The sequence below is a fragment of the Hydra viridissima genome, unplaced genomic scaffold, assembly GCF_058129835.1.
Source record: "Hydra viridissima isolate aposymbiotic clone 2 unplaced genomic scaffold, HvirCarnegie_v1 scaffold_7, whole genome shotgun sequence".
NCBI lineage: Eukaryota > Metazoa > Cnidaria > Hydrozoa > Anthoathecata > Hydridae > Hydra > Hydra viridissima.
The window spans coordinates 14,836,256-14,859,889 of NW_028324306.1; the positions used below are offsets into that span (position 1 = coordinate 14,836,256).

The 23,634-nt window shown below is 29.2% G+C and overlaps 4 protein-coding genes across 13 annotated transcripts; 1 reads left to right on the forward strand and 3 right to left on the reverse strand.

Annotated features, from left to right (window-relative positions):
• Nucleotides 1-864: 864 nt before the first annotated feature.
• On the reverse strand, nucleotides 865-6,593 carry LOC149886301 (uncharacterized). Of its 4 annotated transcripts, none has more exons than XM_090093453.1 (3): nucleotides 6,507-6,593; nucleotides 2,389-2,508; nucleotides 865-2,086 (listed from the first exon to the last, which is right to left on the reverse strand). In XM_090093453.1, the coding sequence occupies exon 3, from the start codon at nucleotides 2,027-2,029 to the stop codon at nucleotides 1,616-1,618; it is 414 nt and encodes a 137-aa protein (XP_089949579.1). In that variant the 5' UTR covers nucleotides 2,030-2,086; nucleotides 2,389-2,508; nucleotides 6,507-6,593; the 3' UTR covers nucleotides 865-1,615. The 4 variants fall into 4 exon arrangements, with proteins under 4 accessions (XP_089949579.1, XP_089949580.1, XP_089949582.1 ...); XM_090093454.1 differs by lacking the exon at nucleotides 6,507-6,593 and adding an exon at nucleotides 3,639-3,725; XM_090093456.1 differs by lacking the exon at nucleotides 6,507-6,593 and adding an exon at nucleotides 3,639-3,719.
• On the forward strand, nucleotides 4,985-9,288 carry LOC145184091 (histamine N-methyltransferase-like). Of its 7 annotated transcripts, none has more exons than XM_090093447.1 (4): nucleotides 5,059-5,131; nucleotides 5,360-5,416; nucleotides 8,037-8,172; nucleotides 8,425-9,288. In XM_090093447.1, exons 3-4 carry the CDS (start codon nucleotides 8,042-8,044, stop codon nucleotides 9,221-9,223), a joined length of 930 nt encoding a protein of 309 aa, XP_089949573.1. In that variant the 5' UTR covers nucleotides 5,059-5,131; nucleotides 5,360-5,416; nucleotides 8,037-8,041; the 3' UTR covers nucleotides 9,224-9,288. The 7 variants fall into 7 exon arrangements, with proteins under 7 accessions (XP_089949572.1, XP_089949573.1, XP_089949575.1 ...); XM_090093448.1 differs by having other exon boundaries at nucleotides 5,115-5,131; nucleotides 5,360-5,411; XM_090093446.1 differs by lacking the exon at nucleotides 5,360-5,416 and having other exon boundaries at nucleotides 4,985-5,131.
• Nucleotides 9,289-10,710: 1,422 nt separating this feature from the next.
• LOC145184327 (uncharacterized) lies at nucleotides 10,711-14,866 on the reverse strand. Its single transcript, XM_090094200.1, has 3 exons — nucleotides 14,579-14,866; nucleotides 11,460-11,533; nucleotides 10,711-11,179 (listed from the first exon to the last, which is right to left on the reverse strand). Exons 1-3 carry the CDS (start codon nucleotides 14,833-14,835, stop codon nucleotides 11,055-11,057), a joined length of 456 nt encoding a protein of 151 aa, XP_089950326.1. The 5' UTR covers nucleotides 14,836-14,866; the 3' UTR covers nucleotides 10,711-11,054.
• A 1,810-nt stretch (nucleotides 14,867-16,676) lies between these two features.
• Nucleotides 16,677-19,200, reverse strand: LOC145184522 (core alpha-(1,3)-fucosyltransferase-like). Its single transcript, XM_080060217.2, has one exon. It carries the CDS (start codon nucleotides 18,847-18,849, stop codon nucleotides 17,728-17,730), a length of 1,122 nt encoding a protein of 373 aa, XP_079916343.2. The 5' UTR covers nucleotides 18,850-19,200; the 3' UTR covers nucleotides 16,677-17,727.
• Between the last annotated feature and the right edge of the window lie 4,434 nt (nucleotides 19,201-23,634).

Here is a 23,634-nt window from a genome sequence, read left to right on the forward strand (position 1 = left end):
CCAGAATCTCTATCTAGTCGAGGTGGAATGAAATGGTAGTTACTTCCATCTATACGGTAATCGATGGAAATCTTTTGTTGCTATTGTGGATTGTCAGGCCAATGAAAGAATTTTTTATCGTTAAAAAACTACACTCATCCAAAACATAAGCAAATTTTTAACAAATCATAAAAAATGGTAAGAAAAAAATACTTTCTTCATATCATTTTGCATTTTTTCTTAAAGTAATTTTTTTCGTGAGCATCATTTAATGGTTGTAGAAAACTTTATAAACTTAACGTTCATGTAATTTTGTAAATGAAAAAATTGGTAATGGAAACGAGAAGGTACGTAGACCTAAAGATAAAGGTTTTAATATTAAATAAATAATGAGAACAGTCAAGCATGGTGGGGTTGTTCTTCTGGATTTAGTGGAGTTGGACCTATTCATCGAATAAATGATACTATGGATTGATAATAATGCAATTATTCGATTGATATAAATGCTAACGGTAATATACCTATTTTATGGACATTTTAACAAGACAACGAACGGAAACATACGTTTAAACTCGTAAAACAGAGGTTTGAAATGCATCAAGTTGAAGTAATGATGTGGCCAGTTCAATCATCTGATCTCAATCAGAATGAAAATTTTTGGCATAAAGTTGGACTTTCTTTAAGGCCCAAAGAACCGTCAGAAAACGCCCATTAACTACAGTGAGAACAGAATTTAATTGTACAAAGTAATTTTTCAATAAAATTAACATCTTTGAATAAAATACTGTATCATGCACTAATTATGAAGAACTTTTTTTTTCTCCAATTTTTCACTTGGTAAAAAACCTTCAAAAAGATTGTTAAATTTGTCTTTATGCTTTTGAATTACCTGGTTAAGAATTTGAAACAAAAGGAAGGGGAGAAAAACACGTGCACATATAATAATTGTACAAGAAAAACGTTATAGGTATAGGTAAAAAATACCAGTTTGTTAAAATAACTGAGAAACAGTTTCAAATTTTTATATTTTATTAATATACTTTTAATATTTAGTTGGTCCTCCTTTTGCTTTAATTACATCTAACAAGCATTTCGGCATTGGTTCTACAATATATTTGATTTGATTGATGTTAGACCATGATTTAACAACAGCTTTCTTCAAATCTACTTTTTTCGTAAATGCTTTATTACCTATTTTTTTTATCTAAAAAAGTCCATAAATGCTCTATTGGATTCAAATCTGGGCTCTTTGAAGGCCATTCTAAAACGTTTATGCCATTTTCATCAAAAAAAGGTTTTAGTTTTTTAAGCCGTGTGTTTTGGATCATTGTCTTGTTGAAACAAAAAACTGTTTCCCAATCTAAGTTTTTTAGCAAAAAATTTTAAACTTCGTTTCCATATATTGTTATAGAAATCAACATTCATAGTTTCATCAATAAATTCTAGTTTACCAATACCATTCAATGCCATACAACCCCATAACATTACATTTCCACCACCTTATTTAACTGTTCCTCTTGTGTAACTCAAATCAAATGCTTCACTCCTCTTTCCCCTTTCAGTGCACCATCAGATTTTTTAAAATTAAATTTGGATTCATCAGACCAAAGAACTTTTTTCTAAAATGATGCTGGCATTAAATTATATTTTTTAAATTCATTTTTCTCTTCACATGATTTATTGTTAAAATCGGTTTTTTCCGAGCACTGAACCCTGCTTTATGAATACGATTTCTAACTGATGTTAGTGAAACTGTGTTTCCTGTTAAGTTTTTCAAATGATTTGCCATATTTTTTGCGCTTTCAAACCGATTTTTTAAAATCATTCTTAAAATTTCTCTATCATCTCGTGAAGTTGTCTTCAGCTTTCGTCCTCGTCCAGTACGAATTTCAAACGTTTCATATTGTTTGTATTTATTTACAATGGCTTCTTCTGTTGTAAATGGAAAATTTGTAAGTTCTTCAATTTCTCTATAAGTATTTCTTTGCTTAACCAAATCTATAACCAGTTTTTGTTGAGTAGTATTTAAATATTTACCTTTGGGTGTCATAATGTTCGATGAACAGAGTTTTTAATGACTTTTTTTCATCAAAAATGTTATTGATTGCTAAAAATAATATTCTAGAAATATAAGTTCAATAACAAAATTGATATTTTATAAATTAAGAAAACCATAAACATTCGTAACAAATAATAAAACAGTTATGTACAATTAATTTTTGTGCACGCAAAATAATACCTGTTTAAGTAAAAAATTAAAAGTTGTGTAACAAACACTTTTTTTTTTTATTTTTACTGATTAATTATAAATAAGAAATAGCTATAATAAATTTTTAAAAAATGCTTCAGTTATTTTTAATATTAATCAAGACAAAAGAAAGTTTTAGCAAAATAAAATGCAAAAATTACTTTGTACGATTATATCCTGTTCTCACTGTGTATAAAGATATTGAAGCCATGTGGAATGAGATCACACAAGAAAAAATCGACAAACTCATCGAGTCTATGTGGAAAAGAGGTTTCATAATCCTAAAGAGTAAAGAATACCATTAATTATTGACTTTAACATTTTTTTTAGTAGGTACAAAAAAGACTTTTTAATCTACGTAAAAATCTATATTTACTTTTAAGATAATCTTTTAACTTTATATATTTCAAATATATCCGAAAACAAAATTTCAATCTGATTTTTTTTTGTTCAAATTAAAAGAATTTTCTAAAATAATATAGAATATATCCATACTTTTTTGCTTTCATCAGCTAAAAAAATGTTCCACCGAGTTCCAAGGAGATTTTCTTTTTTTTTTCATTTAATTAACACTTTTACATTTAATTACGGAAAATGGCGGAAAACAAGGTTTTTATGGACTCATTGACAATTGTATTTCTTGAATTTGAGTTTTTTACTTGTATAACCTGTTTTAGGATATCAAATTTATTTCAAGTAGCATAGTTTTGTCATCATATGTTATTTAAAAATTTGTTAAAAAGATTTTTGTTAATTTTGAATAATGATTTATTATTCTAAGTACTACATATTTGAAATAGCTTTACTTAACAACATCAGTATTTCCTGTAACATACAAGTAACATTATTTACTTAAAAGTATAGGAAACTTAATGTGTAAAGTGAAAAATTATACAAAGTCCTCAAAAATGTTTCTGATAATTTTTAAAAACAATAACAACCAAAAGATTAGATCTTATCCTGAATATATGTGAATTAGGAGTGGATAAATTAGGATTATGGAAGGATTTACTTAACGAAATCAAATAAAACTGAAGAAATTAGCGAAGAGAACATAAATAAAGTAAAGTCTACTTCAGCTATATTTATTTTAAAAGTGAAGAAAAAACTAAAACAATGTGATAGAAATTATGATTTATTTATAAAAAAAGAATATCAATGGCTTCAAGAAAATCTTTTGACCAATAAAAGAAGCCACTTTGGGTCTGGAAAACCCCATAAACAATGGGTGGTCCTTAAAGAGTGAAACAAAAGAGAAAAAATAAAAGAACTAGGTGTTGAAAATAATTGCTCTATTTTTAGTCTCTGCAAGAAGTACAGAAAATTCAAAAAAGTTAAAGACACTTTGAAGAAAACCTTTCCTTTAAATATGAGTATAAAGCAAGCTCTTGATTTAAAAGTGAATACTAACCCCAGCGATAAAAAGTATAAAATGATCAAAAACTTAGCCCTTGGATACATATTTATCCTCTTCTTGCACGGTATTTTAGCGTAAAAAGTTAAATACTATCCCAAAAATGTACTTTTTTCTCTGATTTCAATTGATACAATTAATATTGCTACAGCTGTGTTTATGTTGATGGTACAGCTATATCAATAGTGGTATCTGAAATAAATTATGGTAATTTTACCAGAAGCATGCAAATATCAAAAAGAGTAATGTACCAAGATGTTGTGTATTGGCTTGAAAATTCTAAAATTTTAGTTAAAATTATTTTTTACGCGTACAGCCAAATCTTACGCGCGCGTGAATACGTATGCACGCAGTATACGGGTCAAAGGTGCGCGTAAAAACTAATTTTGTTAACAAATTTGATTTCTTTCACCCAATAAACTACAACTTTTACATACAATATGTTTATTTACAATTTTTATCAAATTTTATTGAGTATTTGCCGTTTTTTGATCATCCTGAGTTACCGTGCGGCGTTAATTTCCAGAGACCAGAATTTCACTCTGAATCTTTACGTACTGAGCCGAATCCAAAAAGGCCTTGATCAGATGGTGAAAAAAGAATTATATCGATTATATATTATTTAAATATTTCTAAGATTTTTACTTGCTTTTTTCATTTACATTTTTGGTTAATATTTCTCGATTCGAAGAAGTGTTTTTATTTTTATTTTGCAAGTTATTTACATTAAAAGACAAAATGTTAAGACCAAATTAAGATAACTTACAGCGAGGTGGGGAGGTTTGTAAACTTAGAATGGTGGTATTTTCATGATAGCAAGCACTTACCACAAGGAAAAAGCTAGTTTTTGTTGAAATCTCTAATGATTATGCCACATACGCAAAATTATTGAGCCATACAGTATGGTATACACGCCACAGGCCCATACTGAGCCTATGTGTTAATAGTATTCAGTGATTGGTTGAGAAATTTGTAATTACTAATCATTTTAAATATTAACATACGCCCGTAAAAAATCAAAAATATTCGCTAATTTACTAAAAAGACTTGAGAGATTTTTTAGTTCATATTTTGCGTTATTATGATGATCATATTTTTGCGATATAGGAATGACATTGAAATAATTTTGAGAGATAATTCGTTGTTATTGCTAAAAATATCGTCCCTTATTTCATTTGTAAGTAACACGATGTTTACTTCGGAACGTACAATTTACTTCAACGTAAAGCCAACTTTTATGAAATTCTTCAATCTTGAATGAAATTAGATACTTTGTTAGTTCTCAAGGGTTTAAAACTTAGATAAATGTTGCGATTGCTTGGATGACGCAAAAGTGCTTGGCATGGACACACTAGTTTAGTTTGATATTGAATTGTTTTTGCAATATTGTGATACCAATCGTTTGACCAGGAACTTTATTTATTTTAAATGTGTTAAAAGGTAAAGTTGGAACAACAATTTTCTAGAAAACTTGGTCTCAAAAGCAGTTCGTAAGTCTTTTTTAAATCAAATTCAAACAATTTATTACACAAACATACTTTAAAAAAAAACAGCGCAAATAGATTTTTTTTTTTAGCGTCCTTTTTTTTCAAAACATCATAAAAAGATATCCATATTTGTTAGGAACGTTAATCTTTTCTTGTTTGATAGGAAAAATATTTATAAAATGTTACTTTGAAGTTCATTAATTCTATAAATTTTTTATAACTTAAATTTAGCAAGTGCATCAAAGGAAGCATACCGGAAAATTTAATAAAAGATAAAAGAGCTGTAAAGTGAACGATAATTACTTTGTTAAATAATTTATGTTAAATAATTAACATAAACTAATTATATGTATGTATATGTATATAGAATTCTATATACGTTTGTGTTTGTGTGTAAAAATTGGGTCTTACACCTTTAGATCATCACCATACAGAGAGGTGATTTAATTTTTTATGTTACTAATTTAATTCTCAAAAGATTTTTCGAAATACTCTAAGAAATAACTATTTTTTTTTTAAATCTGAAAATGTTTTGAAAGTGCTTTCAAAGGGTTCGGAATAATGCATTTTTCAGATTCATACAGAATCTGAAAAGGAAATTTCTGAATTTCTAATCGGACATGAAAACATCATGGCGCTGTTTTTTAGTTGCACTTTTTATAAAAAAATAATCTGGTGAAAATAACTTTGGTTACAAACTACCACTGAAAAGAGGCTAGCTAAACAATGATATTTTATACTTTAATTTGGATTTCTTTGGTAATTTAACAAGGGTATGTTGTACTGAAAATCCGTTTATTTTTTATTTTTAGATGCTAAAAATTTCCCTTGTTCATTTTTTTTTTCTATAAAATCAAGTAAGATCATGTAGGTGTATTACTAGACTGACTTTCACGCTTCGGCAATAAATTAGCTAACAACAGCATACACTACTTACTTAACAATTTAACTTTTTTTCGGATTCAAAGAGAACATTTAACACCATGATTTTACTTAATATGCTATCTAAACATTGTCTATCAAACATTTTAAATTATAATATCTATCGTAATATTTAGTATAACATTTATTTTAGTATTGTAATATTTCTTTGTAATTTAAAAATACACACACACACAAAAATTATACCCCCTTTCTCCCTCCTCCAAGAAATAGAAAATTGTTTATATTTGACAAATATAATATTCGATCATAAATTTGATATCAAATCTTCAATCTATAACTATTTAATTTAAAAAAAAATTGTCAGGTAGCATTTTAAGAAAGGTTTTACTTGTTTATAAAAGAATTTACTTGTATTTGTTAAGCAAAGAAAGAGTCTTTCGAAAAAATATTTTGATTTAATTCAGTATACTTTCAGAATATTGTATCTACTTACCGCCTTATATTCGCGCTTGAGCAAGCCTGTGCATCAGTTTAGTATTTATGGCAATTTATGTTTATTCGATTTGTCTCGATCATCTCTAGAAATAAAAAAAAACAAAATAAAAAAAAAAAGAAATAATAACCGTGCAACGTACAGGTTTCTTAAGCTAGTTCAACAAAATAAAAATTTCAACTAAATAAAAATCTAAATAAATGTGTTTAGTAAAAGTTACTATGAAAGGTTTTAAAGCATAAAAAACGAGTTTAAGGTGGTATATCCCAATTATATATCAAAAAAATAAAAAAGCTCCTCTTTTTTTTTATTGGTTATTTCAAAACATTCAGCCAATTCCACATTTCTTTTTTACTCTTACGACTTTATACGTCAAAAAATTCAATATAATTGTGATTAACACAATTTCTTTTTCCTTAACAACTGCAAAGGAACGGATAAACAATTCATGTTATATATTTAATTATAGACATTCAGGAGATTGATAATGTGAACTCTTATGCTTGTGAAAGTTTTAGCAACTTTCATAAAAAATTTTCCTTTTTTAAATCGCATTTTTTTTTTAAATCATTATTAGAACTTTTTTTTTAACCCTTTGACGGACACCTGCGTCTATAGCCGTCAAAACGAAGTTCACTATGTAGCATGACGGCAATAGCCGCAACCTAATTAAAGGTGCTAAATTAATCATAATTAAGTTTATTTAAGCAGAAAAAGTAAAACTATACTTCTAATTTATGCTGACTCAGAATCAAAAAGTGTTATTTTTGTTTTAAAAAAATTCATGTTTAAATAGGTTTGCCTTTTATAAAAAAAACTACTTATATAATAGGTGTAAAAAGAACTGAAATAATAGGTGTAAAAAGTTAGAAGCCTTCGCACCTTTAAAATATTTACTTTCTCCGCATCTGAGCAAAATTTAAAAAAGAGTACATGAAGAATAAAGGACTCAGTTTATAATACATTTCATATTTAATTTTCATTACCAATTGCATTAAATCTTTTCTCATGGTATGATGATAAGGTTAATTTCATGATTATTTAAAAGATCAGCAAGGCAATGACCTCGCTGATCTTTTAAATTCCCTTTTAACATTTGAAACCATTTAATTTTGCATTTTCCGCAAGACAATATCTGAGATGGAGTGTTAGTACCAACCTTTAATGAGTTTTTAAGTAATTTTCAAACTTAATTATCCATTTGTTTGGCTCGCTACTTTTTTGATAAAGTGCTGATAATCTAGGAAAATCTAGTCAAAAGAATTAATGACTCGTTCTATTTTAAAAAAAAATTAATTTTAACATTAAGAAATCTTTAAAAAATCCTGTTTAACGATAGCAAATCAATTTTGATGAAAGACGCTGTTGACGATATTAGCCGAGACGTCACACAAAATACGTCATTTTGAACATTTGGACCAAAAGTGTGAAAAAAACGTAAATACATCCTCTCATGAAAATATCCTTTTAGAACGATTGAGCGAAACGCATATAACCTTATGGCGTGTTTATTCTCTTCTTTTCTATCAGGTAGAATGGACGAGCAGAATGTCTTTGTCGGTGATGATGCAAACTACAGAATAACATTGCAAACTTACTTAAAGTATGTTCAGCAGCTCCCACCTCAGAGAGAGTGGATGAAAAATGTTCTTGGTCCTCGACTGACGTAAGGGCTTTTGCTATTCCCGTTTTTTTTTATTGGTACTTGTTTTTCCCTTTCATAAACTGTTAAAAAGATTTTAAGTAGCTGCACATATGGTCACTTCTTACTTACATGTTAAGTTAAATTCGACCAAAATTCGACTTTAGTGCAGCTATGTATTACTTTAATTTGTAGAGATAAATTTGACTCGTATAGAGATTTTTTTTTGACTCGATGACAATTTGACTCGATGTAGGGATTTTTTTGTCGTCTTAGGAATCTATTTTCAGCTAAGAATGTAATCCGAGTACTAGCAGTTGGAACAGGTCCAGGGGAAGTTGATATCGATATTCTAAATGAACTTGTCAGTCGTGCTCATCAACACTATGGGAAAGATTTTAATTTGATTTACCAAGTTGTGGAACCCAATAGTTCGAGCATTACCTTTTTTCGAAATAGAGTTGCGGATGATGATCGCTACAGGAACATCACTTTTCAATGGTTCGAAGGTTATTTTGAAAAATTCCTTGATAAATTTTTAAGTGAAAAAGAAGAGAAGTTTGATTTTATTCACTTCGTTCGCTGCTTTTACTACATGGACAGCATAAAATGTTTGAACCAAAGTTATGACAGCTTGGTTTCTGAAAATGGTATAATAGCAGTGGTAGGAGAAAATGAAAATGCATTTTGGCCGAAAATGATGAAATTCTTAGATGATCACGACATGAAGCATGAGTGTTTTGAATGTTCAGGCAGAGTTTCTTCAGCATACTTTTTACCAGGATGGAAGTCTCTTGCAGATGAAAAACGCTGGGTATACGAAACTTATACAAAAAAGTACAACTTTGACGTGAGTCCGATTTATGACGAAGAGTCGGCCATCGGTAACTACTTAATCGATTTTTCGCTTCATGTCAAAAATGCACGGAAAACTGTCAAAAAGGAAATACTTAATGACTTTTTAAAATTTTTGGATGATAATAGCTTTGAAAATGAAGAAAATGAAGATGGCGAAAAAAAATTAAAACGATATTTTCCATGTCAGCTTGGAGCTATTATAATTACCAAAGCATAAAACTCTGGCATTTGTACCCAATAAAAATTTAATAATTTTGCTTAAATAAACATCTAATGACGTCATTTTTTAAGTGTTAAACTCTTTGATAGTAATGTATTAAAATAGTATGGAAATTTCTTGGTTTGTTTGGAGTTAGAACTAGAAACAATTTCTTAACATTTACTTAATTCCGTTAGGAAATAAATTTCTTAACGCGATTAAAACCGACGGATTCCAAAGGGGCAAGGGTATTTAAAAATGAGGTTCACTCCTGCAAATATTTGTTTTCCATCTCAACACTTCATTAAATTTATTTATATGCAAAAGACACTTTGTTTACAATAAGACTTTTTATGTACAAATAGACACTTCTTTTTCCTAAAAAACCTAAAATATTTTAAAAACCAACAGTTAACCTTTACCATTTTTGAACAAGGTGAGTCATTTGATCAGGTGTTTTTTTTTTGAACTTCAGCACCTTCTGCATTTCACTTTTTGCACTACATTTTACACCAAGGCATTTTACTCTGCCTACTTTAGAGAAATAGTGCAAGCTACTCTTTTCCACGGTTAGACAGGTAAGAACAGATGCAAGGTTGAACTGAAATAATGTTGCCCAAACATTTTACCGACCAAAGTAGAAGATAGTGGATCAGTGAAGAAAAAAATCAACCTTGCGAGGAGCAACATGTCACTCTATCCCTGATTTTGCAATTGTGAGATGTGTTACATGTTGAAATACAATAAAATTATTTTCATAAATTTAAATACTAACGCACGATCTCGATTTAATCAGATTAGTTATGGTAAGAAAAGATAAAAAAATAAAAAACTTGACAAGATATAGTAAGGTAAAACTCTATTTTTTTTAAAGCTATGGACATCGTCTCATCTTCTCCGAACAATTTAAGGATCACTTATCAGGCGTCTTTATTTCTATATAAAAGTGGTAATTCAAAAATACATTGCAATTGAGAGAGGGTTAATTTTTTCTGAACTTTTTTTTGTAAGGCAATTAATTAGCTGTGTAATATTTTGCATAATTATTATTTTCAAAACTTTGAAATTTCAATAAGAGCTTTTCAAATTTACTGAAAATATTCGCAACTTTTATAATTAGCAAATGAACATCAGCCAACATAATATCAGTACAATGTACCGTATTCTTCTTCTCTCTAATAATCACTCTAAAATTTTTTTCTTAACTTTTTAAGTTTTAGGTGGGATTGTAGGAGAGGTAGAAGCTTTTCAATCGTGAGATAGCAAGTTTAGCGTGATATAGCAAGTTTAGCGTGAGATAGCAAGTTTACATTTAAAACTCAAGTGTAAAATGATAAATCAAATATAACCTTTTCAACTTAAATAAAAAGCCAATCGTCTTCTAGAGCGATTTTTAGAAAGAATACGGCACTAACCATTCGTGACATATCAAAGATTCCTAATACAGCATTCTAGAAATTAACTCAAGAAAACTTCAATGTTTTCTCAAAGAACGTTTTAAAGGGTGTCAGTAGGTTCGAACAACCACGAGTACGCATTTTTTCAGTAAAGGTTGTTAAAGTTAAAAAAAGTTTAAAAAAATTCTGTTCACAGAGCAACCTATAGTAAAACTATGTTCACATAACATTTTTTACAAATGTCTTCTTCACTACATTAACTTATCGAAATAAATTCTGGGATTAAGAACATAATAGAACTCTGAACCTATTTTTAAAAAACAGTTCATTTTTCCTATTTCTTCGGTCTTTTATTTTGATAACTGAACAACTGAAGATGCCTGAACAACTGAAGATGGCTAAGAGTATCTTATCTTCATGATCGACTATTCAAAGCAAAAGCTTTTACTTTTTTAGCTTGCTGTCTCGGCAGCTGAACTTTTAGCTGCTTCAAGTTCGTCGAGAAATTTGTTCCTCAGTAAATCGTTCATTACGTTTGACATACTACTTGAGATCTTTTCCTTTTTCATTCTCTTCGCTGAAATGAAATAAAAGATAAACTAGAAGCAACACAATGCAAAAACTTTTCAACAAAAAAATAATAAAACGGAATGAAAAAAGAAAATGAAATTTAATACTAAATTTAATAAAACTAAATTTAATATCACTTTCATCATTTTTAGGCCATAAAACAATAGATTTTTCAATCTTAAGCCACTGAAAGGAAATTAATATACATTACAAACACTACAACTACAAACACTGCAACTACAAACGGTACAACTACAAACGAGAGGTTAACTACTTAGATCACTTACCACTCGGTGTTTTCCTTTTGGCAGATAATCTTTCACTTTCTTCATTGTCAAAATCAAACGCTTCAAATGATTTGCTAGTTAATATAGAAAAAAAAGAAGATAAAACAGTCAACAACCTTTTTTTTCCCTGTCACATCAGAATAGCACAAAGATTTCAGACAAAAAGAATGATTTCAATAACTTCAAAACACCAGTTTATCTAAAATCTCAAAAGTTTAATAATATCAAAATCTACTTCAAAAGTTAAAAAATACCCTCTAGACAAAGTGTGATGCCATCAGATTACATTATTTCTAAGAAAATAAAGTTCGGATTTTTATCATCTGAATCAATAAAGCTTTTTATTATAAACCACAGATTTGTTACTAATCAAATTTGGCCAGTGATAGACTAATAAATGAAGAGTATTTACAGCATATCCCAAGATAAAATGAGCTGTGATTTATGGTTCAAAAGTACCATTTTCAGACCACTGTGCGTTAAGTTGAAGGAATCTTTCTTAATAGAAATTACAAAAACTCTTTATGAAAAACTCTTTAGGAAAAAAATATTGAAAAATTTACTAAAACAATTATCACTGGTGAAAATTAGGATTTCTTTAAAGCATGTATAAAATTGGTAATTGGACTACAAACTTATAGACATCTCTTTTACAATTTTTTAAAATGATTTTGTTATATATTCATGATACCATGGGCATAAGACCTACTATAAATAGTGAGAGGAGGAAGGGGTCCTCTGAAAACTATTATCATTATGTATGAGTTGTAAAATAAATATAAAATTATGAATTATAAATTATAAAATACACTTAAAAAATATTTATCAATAATTTAACTAAAGTTAAGGATAAAAGAAAAAATTTTATTTCATTTTTTGCTGACATCAAAAAATTTCCTAAAGTCATTATTAACGTTTGGCAACATTGGTCTTCCATAGAGGAAATATGAAAAATTTTATCTTTGCTGCCATATGGCAACAATGGCCCATAAAAGGTTAACAAAAATCTTATTTCTTCTTAAGCTGCATGTTATTACAATGGCTACACCACTAATGCCAAGGAGATGAGTGTAACTCACAAGTCTCTTGGAGGAAATATATTGGAATTACATGCTAGCAAAATTATGAAAAACTTTGTTCAAATGAATTTAATAACAACAAAGTTTTGCAAAGCCTGAGAATTCAAAGTTTATGAAATAAAAATTCAGGTTTAGTCTTCTGCTTGAAAAATATCTTTGCACTTCAGTCTCAAGTTTCAATAAAAGTTTTTAGTTATGATATAGATTCTTTGATGTCATCCCACCCAGCCTTTCTGAAACAAAATTAGCTTTCATTTTTCCTTACTAATCTTTACTTAGCTATTGAAAACTTCTAAAGAAAAATAATTAACACTTTTAAGTTGAATTGGTTATGGGTGAGTATACAAGGTTCCACAAGTGTTATCTAACTGAACCCTTTGAAACAGCCACATAATGATAAACTAAACATTGGGTTTCTTATAAAGAATTAAATAATTGGTCAATTAAACAAGAAATGAGATGGCTAAACTACATTTTTAAAATTTTGTTCAACTTTGGGAATTTGGATTTGTAAAATTTTGAGAAACAAAATTGTTTGTAACTTTATTTCACTCAAACTTAAAAAAATCAACTCTAACATCTTAAGGAATAAGCATTAATAAAATTTTTTGTTAATATTGTATATACCTTCATAGAATAAAGTCTATTAAGCATAAGCAATAATTAACATAAATTTTAAAGTGATTTAGATTACTATTTCAACGATCAATTATAATTAATATGAAACTGTCCTAATTTAGCAAGGCATTTACACCAAACATTTTAAAAATACTTAAAGCTTTCAATTGAGGTAGTACAAACAGTAAACAGAAAAAATATTCAAAATAAATCCTAAACTTGCATTTGACTTAAAAGTAAAAATGTGATTTGCTAATTATAAGTACAGGCAATCTTACCAACCCCTATGTAAGATAGATAGACCAAAGAAATATAATCCTCATTTATTTTTGCAAAATATGCTGATTTTACCTGCAAAAAAAAATTAAACCAAAAGTTGAATTATTTTGATGTGTTAGCAGGAAAGATGATTTTTAAAAAAAGGTATTAAAAATATATATATAGTTAGATAAATAGTTTTAAAATGGTGACACACACAGTTAGCAATAAATCCGTTATTACAAAAGTGTTACATTTAACCCAAATTTGATTTATTTTAAATAATCTGTTGATTTATTTGATTACTGTTTGATTTTGAAAACTTTTTGAATTTAATTTTTCCTTTTAATTTCAGTTATTGAAATTAGATTATGATTTACTGGATTCAAAACAAAGTGATTTAAAAAGAATGAAAAATTACTTGAATCTTTTCATTCTCTTTAGATTACTGTTCAAAAAAATTTACTCTTTTATTTAATATTTATTTCACCTGCTTTTAAGTTGATAAAAGAAGTCATAAGTTAATTACATGATAAGTCTATGTCAGAAAATTATCATTTATTGTTTTTATTTGCTGTAAGATTATCTGTACCCATGATGTTATTTTTGATTGGATATTTTTTATTTTATCCAAAATTTTATATATAACATTATAAAATAATTATAACTCAATTTTTATTGGAAAATCTAAATGAAAAAACTTCTATATGAATTAAAAAATCAGGTGGTATTAAAAATCCTTAGTATAAATAATAAAACTAAACTTTTTTTGATTGTCTAAAAGCATTACAAATACTTAATTATATGAAAAATGTTGATGACCAAATGTATAACTCTTTAACATAAAATATTTATATTGCTTTTTTTTAAAATGTTTTTAAGTAAAAACTTTTTTTTTATGTATATTCTTAAAAATGCTTTAAAAGAAAACCTTAGCTGAGTGAGAAAATGCAGTGAATATCTTTAGAGTTCATATGGCAAGTATAAATACTTACATTAATTGCATGTATTTATGAAAAATTAGGAAGTGAAATCCATGCAAAGGAATAACTTTACATATGTTAAATTTTTTTATGCTCTTAAAATAGTCTCATTTAAATCCAAATTGACTGGTGGTGGCAAAATCTTTTAAAATATAAATATTATTAAATAAAAGTTCTCTACTTTTTTTCTTGAACTTTTCCATCTTTTGATGCATGATTATCAGTACATGACTGCTGCTGCTGTACAGGCAAAAGTAAATTCTCTTGTTGTGGAGCAGAGTTTTTCACTGCACCTTTTCGAGGATATTTGCAAGACAATGATAAAACCTTTTTTCCAGCTATCTCACTAAATAAATATGCAAACCGTAAAGGGATAGGATCACTGCTGTTGTATTGCTCCCACTCATCATCACTTGCAGCTATATCCCAGCTGCTCATTTGTAAAAATATTTATATTTACTACACTACATTCAAACAATAAAGCATATATATATATATATATATATATATATATATATATATATATATATATATATATATATATATATATATATATATATATATATATATATATATATATATATATATATATATATAGACCATTCGCACTTAATATGCAATGATATTGTAATTCACAATTAACCACAGAATAGCATATATGTAAATAGCAAAAAGTGTATATGCATTCTTTAACACTCTTTATTAGTGACTCAGTGTTTTTAATTTCTTGCGTTTAATGAATGATTGTCCCTATTGGTCCTTCTGCACAACTTACAACACGTTCAGATATAACTCACTTTTGGCTGTTGCTAAGAAATCAGAACTGAGTTTGACGCCTCGCTCAGCACTGTTGTTCACAATATTTAATGTTTGAATATTTGGTCATCAAGACTCGATAAGAAGCTGAATTTGGCCATTCTGCAACATCCTTAGTAAGAAAGTGTGTCTAACAGCAGATGGTAAAACGTAGACTATAAATCAACAATAAAAAAAATCAGAAAGTATTGTTGAGATAAAAATTGATTGTGAAACTTTGACTCCAAATCCTGTGCCTAAAATATTTTGAGGGTTAAGAACATCAGTAACTGACTTGATAGCCAGAAAACTGTCTGCTTAAACCAATAATTCTGTAAGGGAAACCTTACTGCGTCAAAAAGTGAGAAGCACCAACTCTTCCGTAAAACACCGCTTAGTTCTACAATTTTACTTTTTTAAATCGTTGAAAGAATTGAAATTGTAAAACTAAAGCAATATACATACAAACCACATACATATCTGCATATATCAGCAATGAGCGCAACAACATCAGGTCATTCCGGGAAACATCTGATCAGGAACTTCATGACATCTATCAGACGTCCACTATAAATTACGCCTTGTGTAGCGCTGCTTGTCACTTAAAGTTGAATGTTTGTTCTTCTTTTTCTCCATTAAGAAACACAACATACAAATTCACATTATATAACCTCACAAATTCGTTGATGTGTCAACACAAGAAGTAGACGAGTCATCACCACCTTCACTAGCAGATCTATCAACGTCTGTGGCACTATGAACATTATTATCACTGCTTTAAATGTCACTCGTACCTGTAAGTACCATCAATTCTTTCAGACTTTTTCCATACCTGGTTGCCTCTGACTACTATATTTATACCGACTTTATAGCCAACACTTTGTCAAAGTAGCTAAACAATCATCCTTCATCAACTCCAGAGAGCACAAAGCCTCTGTCTTTTTCACTACCCGTTTATTGAACACAGAGGAAATGTCTCAGCTAACTAATCTTTGATCACTTGAAAATTCTTAATGCAGTTGGGTTTTGATATCCTAAATTTAACATTGCCACCTGAATGAAAAGCTGAAAAAAAAAAGCTGAATGAAAAGAAAAGGTGAAAGAAGGTTTATGATTTTTCACAAACTTTGAGTTCTCAGATATTTGGAAGTTTAACCTTCTCATTAATGATAGTTAGCTTAGATAAGATGGTTTTTGAATATTAAATACTCATGATATATTAAAAACTCAATACCCGAAGCGATATTTCGGAATACGAGATCCAGTTATTTTTTACATCTTCATTTGTTATTTCACTCCCAAGACCAAAAGTTGTTGACAATCTTCGGGCTACTTACTTCTTCATGTCATTATTTTCAGATAGACTAAGTGTCATTTGTAAAGCTGCACCTATATCACCAATAGCTGGTGTGGTTATTTAGAGCACCATCATTAAAGTTATGAGGAAAAACCAATTCACATTACCATGCAACAATGTTTCCTTCTTTTTTTTTATTTGTATAGCCAAAATGGTTTATTCAGCTTAAACTATTGACAAGCGAAGAGTAGTTAACCATAGATAAGTTAGCATAAAATAGAACATTTATGTATCTCGCAATTTATTTAGTTAATAGAAATAAGTCATCATAGTGTTAAAACCAGAATCTCACCAGAAAATGAAAAACTACAACTTTACCAAAGTTAAAACTGCAAGCTAAAACTCTGAAGATTATTTATAACCTAGGAAAAATATTTACTTTTTTTTATAATGTCGCTAAGTTCCGTTAGCATATGGAATGCTTAAATTATACTCAAATTATTAATTGCTGATGGATAACATCACATGCTGATAAATACTTAAACTGTCAAATCTTCAATTTCAAATGCTGGTGAACTAAGCTACCCACCCCAATAAGTTTATAGTTTGTTTCTGGCTAGAGTTCTGTAACTAAACGCTTTCAATTTATGTTATTTGAAATTTCAGATTTTTAAACAGAAAAAGATTATTTTACTGCAAATTAAAATTAAATGTTCTCAAAGAAAACGTTCTCTGAAAATTTCATGCACTTTCAAACCATGTGCTAATTTCAGACCGTGCGCTTACTCAATCTGTTTGATTTTTTGAGTAATCATTAAAACTTGAAGGGTTCTCTTTTTTAAGAGATTGTGAATGTGTTGTATATTAATTGAAGTTTTTGAAGATGAAGAAGATGTTGGTAATCATGATTAGAAAAAGCTCAGAATTATGATCGACCCTCTATATCAATTCAGACTTGGAAATAAAAAATTGTTACATGCATATAAACCATTAAAGTTCCTTCCGTTGTAGCTATGTTTCCAATTTCATTTCTGCCCAAAATTAAATTTAGAAAAATTTTCCAAACAAATTTTAGTTTTTGTAATTTTAGCTGTGGAACTAAACTTAACAAACTCGAATATCGGTCATTGTAAACTGTCAAATTGTACTACAAACAGCTTTTGCTGTTTCCTTTATCTTGTGTATAACTGATAATACATCAGTTCCTTCAAATGTGAGTAACCTAGCAAACTCTTGTCTTATATTTGCATCTTAAGATCATCGGGTTCTCTGCACTTGAAGTACCAATCGTATATACTCACATAATAGCTTCTGACCATATTTGGAGAGTTCAACTTTTCGCACAAATCGCAAAAGCGTTTTTGTACAATCTCTCCAGGTCCGCAATCGTCACTTTCGTAATCTTCTTTCCATTTCAGAAATTCCAAATAATCGTTGTCGTTTTGATCCAGGCTCAACAGGTATTCAGCCAAATGTTTTGGAGACTTGAAGTTCTTTGTGTCGATAAAAGAGTTTGGAGGCCCAAGAAATGTGTAATTGGCGTCGCCTCGAACTACTGGGACTGCGTTAGTATTGAGAACTTTTATGAACTTTTCAGTGGCGTAGCCTACAGAAAAACTGTTTTCGAAGCTCAGATAAAACTTGTACTGATCGCTTATCATTTGCATGCAGCTGCTTTCTTTACTTCTTTCGCATTTGTTTTTTTGACCAAAGTAAGACGCGCAGTCACCAAATACATCTACAGACATGTACTTCAACAACTCTTTTGTATATTCCATTCTCTGACTTTGTGTGTAACAGTTGCTGACCATCCACGCTGCTAAGCGCTTTTTTTTGCCCAATATGTCTTGTTTCAGTAGTTTGTGTTTATTTGGACGCTTTTGACACGTGTGCACATAAGGTATTGGCACGTCTGAGTCCATCCTATAGGTCATAGTCCAGTTGAAAACTCCGTCCCATTTCTTAAGAAACTTGTAGTTACTCGAGCAAGGAGACTCGTGCATTAAAAATACCCATCGTTGGTTGGCAGGTTTTCCTTTGGGTCTCGAGTTAAGCTTTCCTTTGATATGAAAAACGATTGCGTCAGCTAGTAAAACGAAATCGCGGTTTGTTGTAACGAAGCAATTATCGACCTGACACCCTAAACTTTTAAAGTTTATCGTAGCACTTTTTGGAAAACTCCAGTTTTCTTTACCAAACAAATCGTTCCATAGCAGGATCGATTTAATGCTATCATTGTTAGGATTGTACTTATCCGGTAAGATAATTACTTCGCTCAAAAATATGCTCCATTCTTGGTTGCTAAAAAGTATAACCGTTATAAGAAGCAGCACAATAAAGAAAGCGTGTTTTTTCTTCATTGCTTTAAATCTCTAAATTGAATTCTGACGGTATTGTTTAAAACTTATGTACGCCAGCTTTTAACCGATTGCTGCAGTTGACATCAACGCAATAATCCTTTAACAAAAGCTTTTTAAGTAGAATTAATGTAAAAATAGGGCGGCTTACTTTACTAAATCTTTCTTTTTTTTTTCGAGCGTTCTGTTGTTCTTTTTTATCCAAATAGAACGGAGGAAAATTGTTTTATTCCAACCGATTAATTATTTATGGTGTATTTGTTAAAAAGTTATGGGGGAGTATTTTCATAATCTGTGTAACAAACTCAACATTTCTAATTAAAAAACATCGAAAGTAACTTGATTAGCTTGTTGTCGGTAAATTTGCAGTTTTTCGCTCTCGTAAGAGTTATGAATAATCCTCTTTGCACGAGGGGAATGCATGATCTTTGTGAAAACAAATTAATAATATGACATTGCGAGTTCGAAATTGAAATTCGATATATTTAAAAAACTCGAGTAAACTTGAGGAAACAATTTTATGAACTTTTAAATTTGATTCTCAAGTTTATAACATTATTTGGTATTCGTTTTAATAAAGCTTATCGAATTTTTCAAGTTTATTAGTTTCAACAATTTTTTTATGCTTTTTTTTTGGATAAAAAATTCAGTTTTCTTGTTTTTAATTCTTCCATTACTCTTACAAAAATGATTAAATTCCCAGCTTTAATTTTTTCCATACAACAAAATAAAAATTAAAAAATTTGAAATATTCTTAATTTGTTTTTGAACAAAGCCGATTTTTACTTTTAACAAAACATTAAATAATTAACTTTTTAAATAGTTATGTTGTTCACGTGATGCTAAGCCTCTGCGTCTTGATGTAAATCTTTTTACAGGGCATAACAAGTTTCTGTCTTGTTATATTTTCCAAGACCAAACAGCTTTTTCCTTGATTGAAAAATTCAAGACATTTTCAAAAAAATCTTAAAACATTGAAAACAAAGATTTTTTTAATATGAGAAGGAGTCTGGAACCTGACTTTTGTGTACCAAATTTGCATCTGAATATATAATTAAATAATTTGCATAGATATGTATTTATATGTATATACATACAAATATATATATATTATATATTATATATATATATATATATATATATATATATATATATATATATATATATATATATATATATATATATATATATATATATATATAATATGTATATATTGTATTTGAAAATAATACAACTTGAAATAGCAATATTTCTCTACTCAAGTCGTCAAATCAATGGGGAAAATAAACTTTAGATACTCAATCAAAAATATTCCAATACCATCTGAAAAAAATTCCCGATTACAATTGCTAAAGAAAACAGAAATGATGATAAAAAGAATGAGATGGAAAGCAATTTTTTATAACAACAAAGATTTAAAGAACAAACAAAACAATAGGTCTGAAACTTTCGGAATTAACACCGAGAAATGCCCGCAACAAATCAAAGAAATGGCACCTTTTGAAAACGATTTATTAGATCTAGTCAAAAACATCAAGTTTCATAAAATAAGATCCAACTTCCAGACAGAGCTAAATGATGACATAATGAATATACGAAAATCAAATAAAACACTAACCCTGAAAGACCACAAAGAGAACTTTATAAACAACCCTACAGTCAGATTACTAAATCCTGCTAAAAATGAAATTGGAAGAATCAGTAAAAATATACTATCAAAAATAAACCATGGTATCAAACATATACTTGGTCTCAACCAATGGACATGTACGCAAAATGTCACTGATTGGTTTAAGATAATCACTGGAAAACACCTGTATAAGTTTCTTATTTTTGACATAAATGATTTCTACCCTTCAATCAATGAAAATCTCTTAAACAACGCAATTAGCTTTGCTGAGAAACACATAACAATTAATAATTATCAAAAAATGATTATCAAACACGCAAGAAAATCGTTACTCTTCAATAATGATCAAGTTTGGGTTAAAAAGAAAAGCGGTTTGTTTGATGTTACCATGGGTGCTTTTGACGGTGCCGAGGTTTGTGAACTTGTTGGTATTTTTCTACTTTTCCAACTATCGCAACATTACAACAAAGCTGATTTTGGATTATATTGAGACGAAGGTTTAGCTATATTTAAAAACACCAGCGGCACGCAAATAGAAAGAATAAAAAAGCACTTTGTTCAAATCTTCAAAGACAATGGCTTACTTATTTCCATCCAATGTAATTTGAAAATAGTCAATTATCTTGACGTCGCTTTAAACCTCAATGACTATTCTTTCCGACCTTATAGTAAACCTGAGAATGTTTTAAGCTATATTCATGCTGAATCCAACCATCCACCTAACATTTTAAAGCAGATCCCCCATTCCATTGAGCTACGAATGTCTGCCTATTCATCTAGCGAAAAAATCCTCAGAAATTCTTCTTATATGTACGAGGAAGCCTTAAAAAAATCAGGCTACAACCAAAAGCTTAGATACATCCCCAATTTACAACCTGTTAACAACAAAAGCCGTAAGCGAAAAATTATTTGGTTCAATCCTCCTTACAGTAAAAATGTTTGCACAAAAATAGGAAAGCGGTTTTTAAACCTGGTCAACAAACATTTTCCAGTAAACCACAAACTCCATAAGATTTTCATTAGAAATTACATTAAGTGAGCTACAGCTGCATGCCAAGCATAAAAGACATCATAAATTCCCACAACCAAAACATTCCACAAAAAACCCAGCAAAAAAACCCCAATATTAGAGAAAAAACCTGTAATTGCATCGATAAAACTAAGTGTCCTTTACATCAGAATTGCCTTACAAAAAACATACTCTACCAAGCCATCATCTTCTCCAGCAACTTAGAAATGAAAGAAAAAACATATAACGGCATCAGCGAAACACCTTTCAAACTAAGATACGCAAACCACCAAAAATCCTTTTATATTGGAAAATACAAGAACGACACAGAACTATCGAAAGAAATATGGAAAATAAAAGAAGAAAATTTCACACCTATTGTTAAGTGGAAGATTATCAAACATTGCAAACCGTACAACCCGGCCACAAAATGTTGCATGCTATGCCTGCATGAGAAGTGCATGATTATAATGTTTCATGAAGGTACCTTATTGAATAAAAAGAACAAATTGGTTTCAAAATGCAGGCATAGAAATAAATTTCTTCTTTCGAAATTTGATACTGACGACTAGGCCTAAATTATTTCTTTCTTTCTTTCTTTTCTTTTCTTTCTTTTCTTTTCTTTCTTTTCTTTTCTTTATTTCTCTATTGCTTTCTTTCATTTCTTTACTTCTTAATTGTTTTCTTTATTTATTTCTTTTCTTTCTTTATTTCCTTCTCTATTTTCTTCCTTCTTTATTTAATACTATCTTTCTTTCTTCCTTATTTTTTCTTTCTTTATTTCTTTTCTCATTATTTCTTTATTTCTATGTTCCTTTATTTATTTCCTTTCTTTCCTTCTTTATTTCCTTTCCCCCTCTTTTTTCTATTATGACGTCAGAGCACACGATACAGTAATTTTTGTAATTTTGTAACGGTTTTTACATATTTTTGATTTGTATTTCATGGCACACACAGATATATATATATATATATATATACATATACATATCTGTGTGTGCGTGTGTGTTTATAATATATCACCACTGGCTTCTTCGGCAAGTCTTGCTTTGTTAGTGGAAATACGAAGTAAATTACTCAAAAACATGATAACTTGTAACGGAAGGAAGACATTCAAGTTTTATTGAAAACATAATCGTGCAAAAGTTTATAAACAAGTGAAAAAATTCAAAAAAGAGATATTATTTCTAATTCCTCAACAATTTTTCATCACAGCATATTAGTATTTTGATGAAAAGTCTCTAGATTTTAACATGTCTTAACAACAAGGTATAGAGTCAACGTAAGTTGATCAGAGCACCTATAAGGTTTATTTGCCCAACAATCCGAAACCACCTGGAATAAACCATTTTCATAGGTCGGTTTTTCGCCTTTCAATTGACGATCGAAATATTGACGATGTTCTGTTGGATTTGAATCTTGGTTTTGAGAAGGCCAATCCGAAGTAGGAATTTTTTCAAATTGAAAAAATCATTGATGGAATTTGCACGTTTCTTCAGATTGTTGTCTTGCTGGAAAAATCCAACCACGAGGCATTTTGTCCTGTCCATGTGGCAGCATAACATTCTTGATAATATCTTGACACAATTGCTACCAAACATACAAAACTTTGATTCGTCACTGAATAAGACTTTTCCCCAATGTTTTAAAGTTTAATTCAAATGATCTTTAACAAATTTCATTTTGGCTGAACGATTATTTAATAATACCAATGGTTTCTTGGTAGGTCAATGACCAAACAAAATATGCTGACGCAGGTGACGTTTGGTAGTATCTACGCTGCACTTGATAACACAATTATTGCTCAAAATGCTATTTAATTTGACAGCACTTCTGCGGAGATCTTGTTTTGATTTTCTTACTAAAGTGCTATGTTTATGTTCTGTAGTTATCTTTGGCCTGCCTGGACAATGCTTATTTTCAAGTGTCTTTTTGTCTCTATATCTGTTAACTAGTACACTAATTGTTGATTTTAGGTACATCATAAAACTCAGAAATTTTCTAATAAGGAATCTTCTTCTCTACAGCACGTAATTAAATTCTCCTTTTCTCTTTACGATTACTTAGATTTTCAAATTATTTTTTAAATTCAGGTAAATATTATATCCGGTAAATTATTTTTTAATATAAATACGTTTTTTTTAATGAA